The following is a 12,535-nucleotide window of genomic DNA, read 5'->3' as shown; positions in this document are numbered from 1 at the left end:
TCTCCTCCAAATATTTCATGTAAACTGCACTTCATTCAAAAATGTTTGTGACCACTGTCAGTAGGTAAAGAGGTCATTGTACGAAATTCTTTCTGCTCCGCGACCGGACTTTAGTGCAGTCATAGGCAGTGGTTTGTGAATCGAACGAATCTAAGCGAAAATAATTTAATAACACAGGCCCCGGAATCACAGACACAATAGAAAATCTATTGTGTCGTGGACCGATCGGGCCGTTCGGGGCTCAATGGGTTAATAACCAATTATTTTCAAGTTATTTCGAATACTTATCAATGAATTGTCAGATCGATACTACATTATAATTATTACATTACAACTGATAAGATTCATTAGCTACATGTGCTTCTAGACAATGAACCTTGTTTGTAGTATTATTGTAGTTTCTAGTCGCAGTATGGAAAAAAAACCCACAAGTATATGAGTTTCATTGACTCACTTTTGCAGAGGTCACTCGAGTATGGGTTGGTTGATTGATAATCAAATCTGATAACGAACTGTTGCAATCTATTGTTTAACTTAATTTACAATTAATTTTGCTCAAGGTACTATTTACGTACCTTATTAAACTCAATCTTGATTATCCAGTTCAAGTATTAACTACTGAATCGGTAGTAAGTTTTTGTACAAAAGATCCGGAAATATTCTAGTTGCTGTTATCAAATTAACGAAAAATTATCGAAGTGCTTTTAATTAATCCAATCCAATATCCACTCAACCTCAAAAATCAGTCTGTAGAAACTTCCTCTGCAACAAATAATAATATCGCCACTATTTTGCCATCATTTCATACCGTTATTTCATTATTTACTTTTCAAATCTATCTTTCTCTAGAGCTAATTTAACTATATCTAAATATCTTTTTGACTGTTATTTTCAGTTTTATGTTAATCTATTCTAAAATTTTACTTATTTCCTGCATCGCTGGATAGCGTTGCAGGAAATCTCTTCTGTAATATACGCTGCACCCTTTAAGCATTTTCAAGTCTTTCTTTTAATGCCAATTTATAAACTATATGTTCACGTATAATGTATGTATGTCTATATGCACGTCAGGTGACAACCCAGTGTACGTGCAGTCGGTGAAAGAGCACGGCGCCGCGTGGCGCGCCGGCCTGCGCGCAGGGGACCGCATCCTGCGCGTCGACTCGATACCGGTGCACCATCACACGCACCAGCAGGTCGTGCATATGATACGAGGTGAGTTATATACCAGAGGGATGAGGTGATAGGTTATAGATAGTGAAGACATTCCCTTATGTTAAGGGGCGTTTGGATGTTGGAATGTAAGGGAGGAAATAGAAACCAGAAAAATCAGTTTGTCTGATTGTGTGTTTGTACAAGCTATACGCAAAAAATATTGCGCAAATGCTAATCCCATTCATTTTGAGATATAAGATGAGATTAGCAAATATTTTTGTCAATGCATTCGATAATGTTGTTTTAGTCTTATGGACCAGTATATTATGATGTAAACTAGGCGAAAACGAATTCATGTCCTTAAGTTTAATGATATTTATATAAAAAAATACGTTTTATATTCCAACATAAATTTTAAACCTTTTTTTTTTCATATTTATAAAAAAATTAAAATCTGGATCCCACAGGGTACTATTCTAGGTCCAATATAAATCCATACCTATATTAATGTTGAGTTCATCATAATTATGTCGTCAACAAATTAAATAACATTAATTGTTTCAAATTCCAGCAAATCCAACGACAGTGTTGACAGTACAACAGAACAGTTCCAGACACAAAACACCTATCACAGCACCAGTACCTGTTAATGTGAGTATTTTAAGAAATGTAATACATATTAATTAAATTGTTTAAGAAAGTAATTAGTGTAATGCGATCCAACTAAGAATAGGATCGCTAATGAATTTAATGCATCAAATGTCACTAGAAAAATACGATTTGGTTATGCGCCGTGCAACCGAGTTTGTCTCTGCGGCAGGTAGGTGAGTAGCCGGCCTTAGAAATCCATTTTGCATGTCTATAACGGTTATTTTTACTTTGCCTAAATCCTATACTCTTGGATACTGTATACTATATTTATGTCACGTCTAAAAATGTATGACTCATTTTTATCTGAATTAGAAATTGAGGTCATTATCACTGTTAATGTTGTTATTGTTTCATCATTATAATTAAACAGATTTGTAATAGAGGCGCTTAAAATCACAGCAACAAGGCTTTTATTTTTGTCTACTAGTTCATTTACTTTACTTTGATATAAACACATACAAAATATCGTTTCAATGATTATAAATGATAATCGCAAAACAACGGTATCTAGACATATTTCAGTATTTATGGATATTTGTGAATTTTAATTTATTTTAGTTGTTCTTTTAAACCCTTTCACATTAATAAAATAACTTCCCTTCCTCATTATATGAGGTAAAAATAATCACATATATAACGTTATTCAAACACATTCGAACGCAATGCAATATGCCAACAGGTGGAAACAGATAATTATTAATACAGGTGTAATTCGTGAAGGTCGTATGACATCAAGTGGTGTGTAAATCTAAATTGTACCTACATTCGTAAACTTATTCGTAGTTCGATAGATGATTGGTCAATAGACCTTGGTGTATTTGACAAATGCACTTTTAAAGTGCGCGTGCGACCTCTATATTATGTGATTCGTCATTATTTTCTAGTTTTGATTGATTGTTTGTTTTGGCGTGATGTAATGGGTGGATTTTGACCTTTTATCTCATATAGCTTGTATAGGATTAACTGCTATTCATTAAATATAATAGAATAACTAGCCAGTGACTTTTTATCCCATAGCAGTTACTCGCGTGATTGCTATTTCTAATACATTATTTCAATATTTGACACCTATTAACTTTTCTTTTTTAGGCAGTTATGCAATTAGAGTTACTTTAACGTTTTGAGGTACAAATATGTACGAAAAATATAAATAAATATTTGCATTTTCATCTTTTATTATCATGTAACGATAATTTTAGTATTAAAATAATATATTTAAAATTCTTGTAAAGAAGGTTTTATAGCAAGATGATAATGATCGGCATGATTATATTAGATGCACTTTTACCATCTTTAGACATAAATAACAGACATTTGACTGACCGGTTGGCTTAGTTGGTAGTGATCCTGCCTTCCAAGCCAGAGGTTGTGGGTTCGATTCCCACCCAAGGCAAATATTTGTGTGATGAACATAGATGTTTGCTATGTGTCTGGGTGTTAATTATCTATATATAAGTATTTATTTAAAATTATATACTTATGTATATGTTTATCAGCCATCTGGTTTCCATAACACAAGCGAAAGCTTAGTATGGGATCAGATCGTTCCGTGTGCGAAAAATTGTCCCTAAATATTTATTTATTTAAAAATATACCGTAAAATAATTATATTACAGCCGGAGAAACAGCGCCAGTTGGAAGTGTCGAAAGTGCACACGGTGCGGCTGATGCTGGAGCAAGAACAGAAGTACATAAGGGATCTCAAAAGTGAGTCTTATTTCATACGCTATAAGGTATAATTTTGCACAATAACAAATGTACTGTAGACCGAATACTAAACGTAGATTTGTGATAAGCATAATTTTTGTCATTTTTGTGTCATTTGAAAACCCGATTGTGCGGTGCTTGAATCGTTAAAATATATAATTTTATGTAAAATAGTTAATCCTAGAGAAAATACGTTACTTAAACCTGCGAGATAAAAGTTTTTATATTCATTATTTCTCCACCAAGGACGGATACATTTTGTAAAGTTATAAATAATGAGTAAAATGTTTATCTTTGAACTTATTTATACACTTCTTTACTTACAGATTCACTGCTAAAAGTGCCTGATGTGAGGAAACAAGCGCTACTTGAATCAGCCGAACAACGATGTTCGATCTTACAGCACGAGATAGACACGATCATGGCGGGACAGGTGAGCGAGACGCACATATCGCGAACGTAACGAGTGCGAGAGAGATGGAATTACAGGGCATAGCGCACCGGTGGGAATAACTGCGTGCAAAGGTGTCGGAGTACCTATAAAACTTTTTTAAGTGAAACTTTTGTTAGGCGCATTGAGTGTTAATTTCAAGGTCGCGTCATGGCAATACCGTCACGTCATGGTATAAGACGACGATTTTGTTATCTTTGAATAATGCCAAACAAGTTTCACTTCTGACACGTGTGCTCGGCACACACGCTCTTTCTTATAATTCTATCTCTTTCGATTTATTTTAAACACACAGCTAGACGCAATAGGTAGTGAATTACTATTTAGGAAATAATACAATTATACTAAATGCAATTAATTAGTTCAACTCATTACACTCTGCAATTGTTTTATTTGCAGCTAAGTAATTTTATTTTGACTCATTGTAATTTTTTATGTCATTGTGACGCTTGAAGCTTTAAAGTATACGATTTATATAATTTAAATGTTTTAATAGAATTGTGTTGCTTATACTTTTATAAATTGTTTTTTTTAGAAAAAAAAATGTAAGTGTTACTTCTTTAGGCGCGTTGATAGTAAAATTTCAAGGTCGCGTCATGGCAATACCATCACGTCATGGAGTTAGGCGATGATTTTGGTATATTGCCAAAGAAGTTTCACTTCTGACACGTGTGCTCAGCACACACGCTCTTTTTTAATGATAGTAATGTTTAACGTTTTATATGATTTTGTATACTTGTAAGTTTCAAGCGTAGAGGCGAAAAGTTTTAACTTGTGATAACATTGATAACACGGGAACGGGGTCAATAACCTCGCGTCTGTTTACATGTCTGCTTCTATGCATGCTTGTTTATTATTTGTGTATGTCCGTCTGTTTTATAGGAGTTTTTGTTTGCGATTATCTTTTGCTAATTTCTAGGTAACTACAGATATCTCTGTGTTCGAATTTAGTTAATTTTAGATAAAGTTATTTAAATAGTATTTTGTAAAATTGGATACGAAATAAACAATTTTTTTTATTATTTTAGTAACTTATACATTCTGTTATTTTTTTCAAACTAATTGTAAAACGGTATTGATTCTTAGTGAAAATGAAAGAAGGCACGATTATAATAATATAGTTTATTAAAATTATTAGTAAGTAAGCTTAGAGATAATAGGAGTACATACGGATATATCTTGTAAATTTTACAAATAACATCAACATTATAATTAAGTTAGTAGTGTAGTAAATACATTAGTTAATTTTAATAATGACGTTTAGTTAAAATCTGTTTAAGGTGATTGCAACGATCTGTTCCCAGCCAATATTCCGCTAGATGGCGCTGAATTCTACATTTCTAGTTTATTTGAGTTTTTGCGTAATTGGAATAGTCATCAAACCTAGGAATAGTCATGGCGGTTACTGAATATTATATTTTATTGAAATATGTTATATCATTGCCTTAAAATCCACCCAATTCGGTAAAATTATGCGTTTTAACATCTGTCATTGCATACAGGGTCGTTTACACACACAGACGTATACAAAAATGATAAAGATTTAACTCTAGATGGCGTGAATGTAAAGCGCGTCACACACGGTGAAGATACTACCTATAATATTTTATCTAATCTAGTAATATTTTATATTACAGTATCTTAAGGTATCCGGTATCAGCGTTCTGACCATCATTTTTCTTTTTTCGCTGTAGAACCGCCATCCTGTTACAAATGACCCACAAAGGAGAATGACCACGGGTGGTATCGGTAAAATTTTAGTTGTGCCACGTATTCGTTATATTGTTAATTCCTATTTGTATTTATAATGATCATATGTATCAATATTAAGTCTTAATTAAACCGGATAAATTGAAATAATAGTAAAAGTAAAAGTTTTTCTTTTGAAACATGTATGACTACGTATGGAATCGGTAAAATACTAGTTGTGTCACGTGTTCGTGATATTGTTAATTCCTATTTGTATTTATAATGATCATATTTATCACTATTAAGTTGTAATTATACCGAATAAATAGAAATAAAAGTAAAAGTTTTGTTTTGACACATACCTATATCTATCTCTCTTGCAAACGTCATATGTCATAGTTTCTATTTGAAATGTCAAATGAATGTGTTCGACGCATTGTTCGATGTTATTTTGAAATATGATATTATGCTGAATTTGAAGTAGCAAATATGATATTATGCTGATCCAAGCATTTTCACTCAAAACTAATATCACTAATGATTTGTAAAAGTAAATTATTTCAAAATACATTTCATAACCAACAAGTAAGAATAATTATTCATACAACAACAAATCAAAAACACTATTTACTATGGAAAAAAAACCAGGAAGGTGAAAAACATATTTACGATTTCGATGCACTCGACTTTTAGTAAAATAATAGGTAAAAATATTATTATGGTTTTGATCACAGACATATCTGTGGTTTTGATTTTAGCTACTAGTATCAGAAAGCTGCGTGTTCAATGCACGTCGGGGTCCCACAACTGTGGAGGAAGGAAGGTAGAATACCTCCATCGAATAAGTGAAGTTTCTCGACATACTCGATTTGCCGGCCGGCCTCAATGAAGATTGTCCGAAAGTTGTATATGTGCTCTGTAACGAAAAAATTTCGCTAGCGCGATTCAGAGTGAGGTGTCGTACAATATACCTAATGAAGTTTTTCATCTTTTTATTTTACTGCAAATACAAAATAAAAATTAAACAATGGTAATGTAAATTCTAAACAAACTACTACCAAAATACAATTAGAACAAAAATCATTTGACTTGTTTATTTCACCCAGAGGCCAGAGGCGGCTCGTGACAAAATTGTATAGGTGTTCACTTGAAATAAAACAACGAAAATACAATAGCGTTCGGGATGATTTATTGCAAAAAAATGAGCACCACATTTTATAAATGTCTATAACACTAAAAATTACAAAGTACAGGCTATTTCAAAACGAATTCAATGACTAGGTATCAATAATTAGTAAATCACCGAATTTGCATTCGCGAGCGTAGGTATCCATAGTGTTTGTTGTGTAAACATGTATGTATTTGAGTAGTTAGTAGCATATTATATTCTGAATTTCTGATCCATGCCTATTCACTCAAAACTAATAACACTAATGATTTGTAACAGTAAATTATTTCAATAGGTAGGTATTTGAACATTTCCCAACAAGACGTAAGAATAATTATTCGTAGGTATACAAGATACAATAACAAATCTAATACACTATTTATTATTTTATTATTTACTAGCGGTCCGCCCCGGCTTCGCCCGTGGTACATGTTTACGTTTTCTCTCCATAAGAAGTAATAGCTAGAGAGCTAGCGCAAAGCTACCTGTATGTATTTGACCAGACCTGGATTTTTGTGTGTTGATTCCCCTATACCTACTATACATGAGATGAGGAGTCACTAAGCCCAGAGTGGTGGACGGGGCGCGCGCTTAGGTAAGACAGGTGGAAATTTTTGGCGAACTTTGAAACCATTTGACCACGTCTGCCATTTTGATATTTGAAAATAGATTATTATTACTATCGGAATGTTGTAAAAAAATGTAATGTTCATTCATCATCACTATCGTATGGCGTTGTGTGACTCGTCTTCATAATCCATTGAATCGGATTCTGTAAAAGTAAAACGTAAATTATATAATAAAAGAAATGAGTCATTATAAACTTACCTAGTAAGGCAATGCCTTTGATGTCGCACGATGCCGCCGCGCCGCCAGTGTAGGTACTTCTGCTGCTACATGAAAATATGCTAGGGTTGCAACAAATGGGAAATAAAACAATTGTGATTATTACTATCATGATGTAATCATTTATTCATATTATGTACATTCAAAACAATTGCTATTATTAAATCTGATGTAATTATTTTTTCATAAATATATAATTATTATTAATTACATAATATATTGCACTGTGAAATATTTACGTATCACTTTATTTTTGATGTTCTTAATTGTCTTTTATAAAATTTAAGTGACGCATTCGCATTGGGATCAACAATCCGATAAGAAAAGAATGGAGACAACATATACATAGCTTTGATTTCAATTCTACAGATACAAAATATACAATCTATCTAAAATGATACAACGGATGTTTCCTGCGTTTTCTCGTCAAAATACCGAAACAACGTAATTATTGTATAGTAGTTGGGCGTGAAAGTAAAAAAACAAATGAAAAGTGTTTTCCATATGATTATTTATTAAATTTACGCGATTAAGAATAATTTCAACGATACAATTTAGTAACCGAGAATTCAGAGGATTAAAGAAAATACCTGCCTGATCATTTTATCAAACTCTAAAAGAATTATGGTTATTTCGCATCACTCGGTTTATTAGTTTGGTAATAATTATTAAAGGTAGTTACAACCCTAGCCATTGAGTCGAACGGTAGGCAACACAATATCGACTTTGTGCGGGTACATATGGTACATATTTTCTTCTTGCTGTGAAGCGTAATTATTATTATTAAGATTTTTTAGGCTATTTTGAATCAGCTGTTCTAATTTAATTCTAGAAATTTATTAAAACGTGATTTTTTTAAAAGTATATTATGAGTTTATAAATACCTCAACCAATAGTTATTGTGTCCTATCCTCATTTCTTTATATCTTGGTAGGTAGTTAACTAAAGTGTTAAATTTACATAACCTCAACAACAACATTTACACTGCCACTGCACTAAAACTAAACTAACTAGCTCTCTAGCTATAAGAACCATCCTCGTACTTCAAGGAATATAATAAAAAAAGAATGATCGAAATCGGTTCAGCCGTTCTCGAGTTATGCGCTTACCAACACATTTTGCGATTCATTTTTATATATAAGATAAGATTATGTGAAAATAACCAGGAAGGTGAAAAACATATTTACGAAAACATAGTAACATAATATGGCTGTCGCTACAATAATTATATTTCAATTTTATCTTTTTATACCTAGTAGAACTGGCCGACGAATAAAAAAAATCGTATTAGAATAAATACAATAAATTACGGAACAAAAAAAGGATTGTAACTGAATTAGGTATGTTTGTTTCTGGGCGCCCGGCGCACCGTTTTCGACGACGCGACGCGCGACGTAAGCGTATAGGTATAGGTACCTACTTTGCTAAAACAAACTAATAAAATTGTGTGTCTGTCTGAAAATTCGGAAAAGCATATTTTGCAAGTTTGTAATTACTTTGATAGTTTACCGATTTATAATAATTGTAATTGTAATTGTATAATATATAATTTGCAATGTGGTGAAATTTCATAAAAATCACGGGCCAATTTTTTGTTTTGAATCCCACCGAAAATATAATTGCGTTATTAGAATAATTAATTACTATACCTACCCACGATCAATTATTACAATATAGTCTCAAATGCATACTAGAGAAATATTGCAATTTGATTCAATTAAAATGCATAGCATACAAAAATAAATTCACAACCAAGAAATTCCGCGCGCAAATCATAGCGCGTGTCAATGAAATCAAGAATGTTTTATATCAAGCCGACGCGGACGACGACGCGACGCCGAACAAAAGTACCTACGACGGACGACCACGCTTCGAGTTGCCAAACAACATGAGTAGTGTTGCCGAACTATCGATAGTTTGACTATCGATAGTTGACCTTGAAAATAAGTCAGAATATCGATAGCACTATCGATAGTATCGATATTATCGATACTATCGATACTATCGATAGCGTTAATCATGGAATACTATTGATGAACTGCAATAGTATCGATAAAATCGATAGTATTGATTGCCAATAGTTGCTATACTAACTACTGTCGATAGTATCGATACTATTGCTACTGAATATTGCAACTACAATCGATACTATCGATAGTACTGATACTATCGATAGTTTTGAGCTATCGCTATAGCTAAGGTCACTATCGATGGGACGATATTATCGATAGTATCGACACTATCGATAGTATCGATAGTTCGTTCGATATTGAGCTTCGATAGTATCGACACTATCGATAGTATCGATAGTTCGTTCGATATTGAGCTTCGATAGTATCGATACTATCGATGGTATTGCTATGTGTCGATAGTATTTACGCTTATAGGACTATCGATACTATCGATAGTATCGACACTATCGATAGTATCGATAGTGCTATCGATACTATTGCTTTTCCCCAACTATCGATAGTTAATCGATAGACTATCAATAGTGGACTATCTAGCGGCAACACTAAACATGAGTAATAAATTGTTTACAAAAAAAACAAGTTTTCCATTTTTCTGTATGAGTAGACAGAACTTCAAAACGCCACCTGCTACGGTTTATATTATGAACGATTGTTATAAAAATAAAAGTTATATTTGTTGGTGTATACTATTTTATTGATCAATAATTTTGGAATTTAAAATTGTCAACATTGATTACAATAAAACGCAGTTTTATTTTATTACACTATTGTTTTTTTTATCAAAACATGTATTTGAAGTACCATATAATATTATGCTGATCCAAGCATTTTCACTCAAAACTTATATCACTAATGATTTGTAAAAGTAAATTATTTCAATATACATTTCATAACCAACATGTAAGAATAATTATTATTATTCCTACCTACAACAACAAACCTAAAACACTATTTACTATGGGAAAATAACCAGGAAGGTGAAAAACATATTATTATTTACGATTTCGACGCACTCGACTTTTAGTAAAATATAGTAGGTAAACATAATATTATGGTTTTGATTTTTGCTACTAGTATAAGAAAACTGCGTGTTCAAACTACTTGTTTGTCTGTCTGAAAATTCGGAAGTACTTTGGTAGTTTACCGATTTATAATAATATTGTATATATCGTTGTTTAAAAAATATTCAAACACAATAAAATATGATATACTGATTTATCACTGGTTTCAGTGATGAACTGATGAGTCAATTATAGCCACTATACTTTCGTCATACGTGTGTATGATTGATGTGATTTGCAACGTGGTGATATTTCAGAAAAATCACGGGTCAAATTAGTGTCCCACCGAAAATATAACTGCGTTATAAGAATAACTATACCTACGATAAATTATACATAATACAATATAGTCTCAAATGCATACTAGTGAAATATTTTATTTGAATCAATAAAATAAAAAAAATAATAAAAAATAATAATAATACAAAAATAAATTCACAACACAAGAAAATCCGCGCGCAAATCATAGCGCGTGACAATGAAATCAAGAACTTTCGAGCCGACGCGGACGACGAAGGAGCCTAACAAAAGTACCTACAATCATAGGCGGCTCGTGACAAAATTGTATGGCCGTGTTCACTTGAAATAAAACAACGAAAATAGGTACCTACAATAGCGTTAGCAGTACAAAAAAAATGAGCACCACATTATAAATGTCTATTTATACACTAAAAATTATAGAGTATTTCAAAACGAATTCAATTATTATTTAGCAATAATTAGAAAATCCCCGAATTTGCATTCGTGATCGTATTCATAGTGTTTGTCTACACTAATATTATAAAGAGGAAAACTTTGTTTGTTTGTTTGATTGTAATGAATAGGCTCATAAACTAGGTACTGGACATTTTACCAATGTTTGCAAGTTTGTGATTACTTTGATAGTTTACCGATTTATAATAATTGTATACTTATATCATTGTTTAAAAATATTCAAACACAATATGATATAGGTACTGATTTATCACTGGTTTCAGTGATGAACTGATGAGTCAATGTTAGCCACAATACTAATCACTTTCGTCATACATGTGTATGAACTATGATTGATGTGATTTGCAATGTGGTGAAATTTCATAAAAATCACGGGCCAATTTTTTGTTTTGAATCCCACCGAAAATACATATATTACTAATTGCGTTATTAGAATAATTAATTACTATACCCACGATCAATTATTACAATTTACAATATAGTCTCAAATGCATACTAGAGAAACATTGCAATTTGAATCAAAAATAAATTCACAACACAAGAAATTCCGCGCGCAAATCATAGCGCGTGTCAATGAAATCAAGAATGTAATTTTATATCAAGCCGACGAGCGACGACGCCGAACTAAAGTACCTACAGTACCATTTACCTTCAGTGTACAATACAGTTTACAGACCTACGACGGACGAACAATAATGAGTAATAAATAAAAAAAAACATAGTTTCTAAGGTCATTAGTTTTATTTTATTTTATTGTTATTTTCTTTGAACGATTGGAAATGAAATTACTCAATTTTTACACAGAACTTTGATTTATTAGAATTATGCTCATTATGCATAAGATAACGAACGCGAATGCACGACATCTAGCGCGTCAATGTCTAAACATCGCCTTTCGTTTAGACATTGACGCGCTAGATCTGTAATAAGTATATAGTCTATGCGCTAGATGTCGTGCTTTATGTCGTGTTTCGCTTGGCAAAAGTCACGCACACTACTGTAGAAGTGTCAAATTTTTCCGGTATTTTACTGTTGTTTTTCTAAGTAAATATTGTAAATTATTGATTAAAAAGGTCGAACGCGCACACATTTCATTATAGAGAAGTGATAAAATGATTAG

General features: G+C 32.2%; 1 protein-coding gene across 1 annotated transcript in view; it reads left to right on the top strand.

The window, feature by feature from the left end:
• Window positions 1–12,535, top strand: part of RhoGEF2 (Rho guanine nucleotide exchange factor 2) — a 191,327-nt gene that overhangs the window by 43,647 nt on the left and 135,145 nt on the right. The window contains exons 3-6 of the mRNA XM_089711831.1: window positions 1,072–1,215; window positions 1,727–1,806; window positions 3,423–3,513; window positions 3,840–3,946. Coding sequence (XP_089567957.1) covers window positions 1,072–1,215; window positions 1,727–1,806; window positions 3,423–3,513; window positions 3,840–3,946 — 422 coding nt within the window. The remainder of the gene's footprint in view (window positions 1–1,071; window positions 1,216–1,726; window positions 1,807–3,422; window positions 3,514–3,839; window positions 3,947–12,535) is intronic.

The sequence above is a fragment of the Colias philodice genome, chromosome 27 (assembly GCF_061535455.1).
Source record: "Colias philodice isolate Cphi_HAF_F1 chromosome 27, ilColPhil1 Martin Lab GWU primary, whole genome shotgun sequence".
NCBI classification, from domain to species: Eukaryota; Metazoa; Arthropoda; class Insecta; order Lepidoptera; family Pieridae; genus Colias; species Colias philodice.
This window is presented reverse-complemented; position numbering and strand designations above follow the sequence as displayed.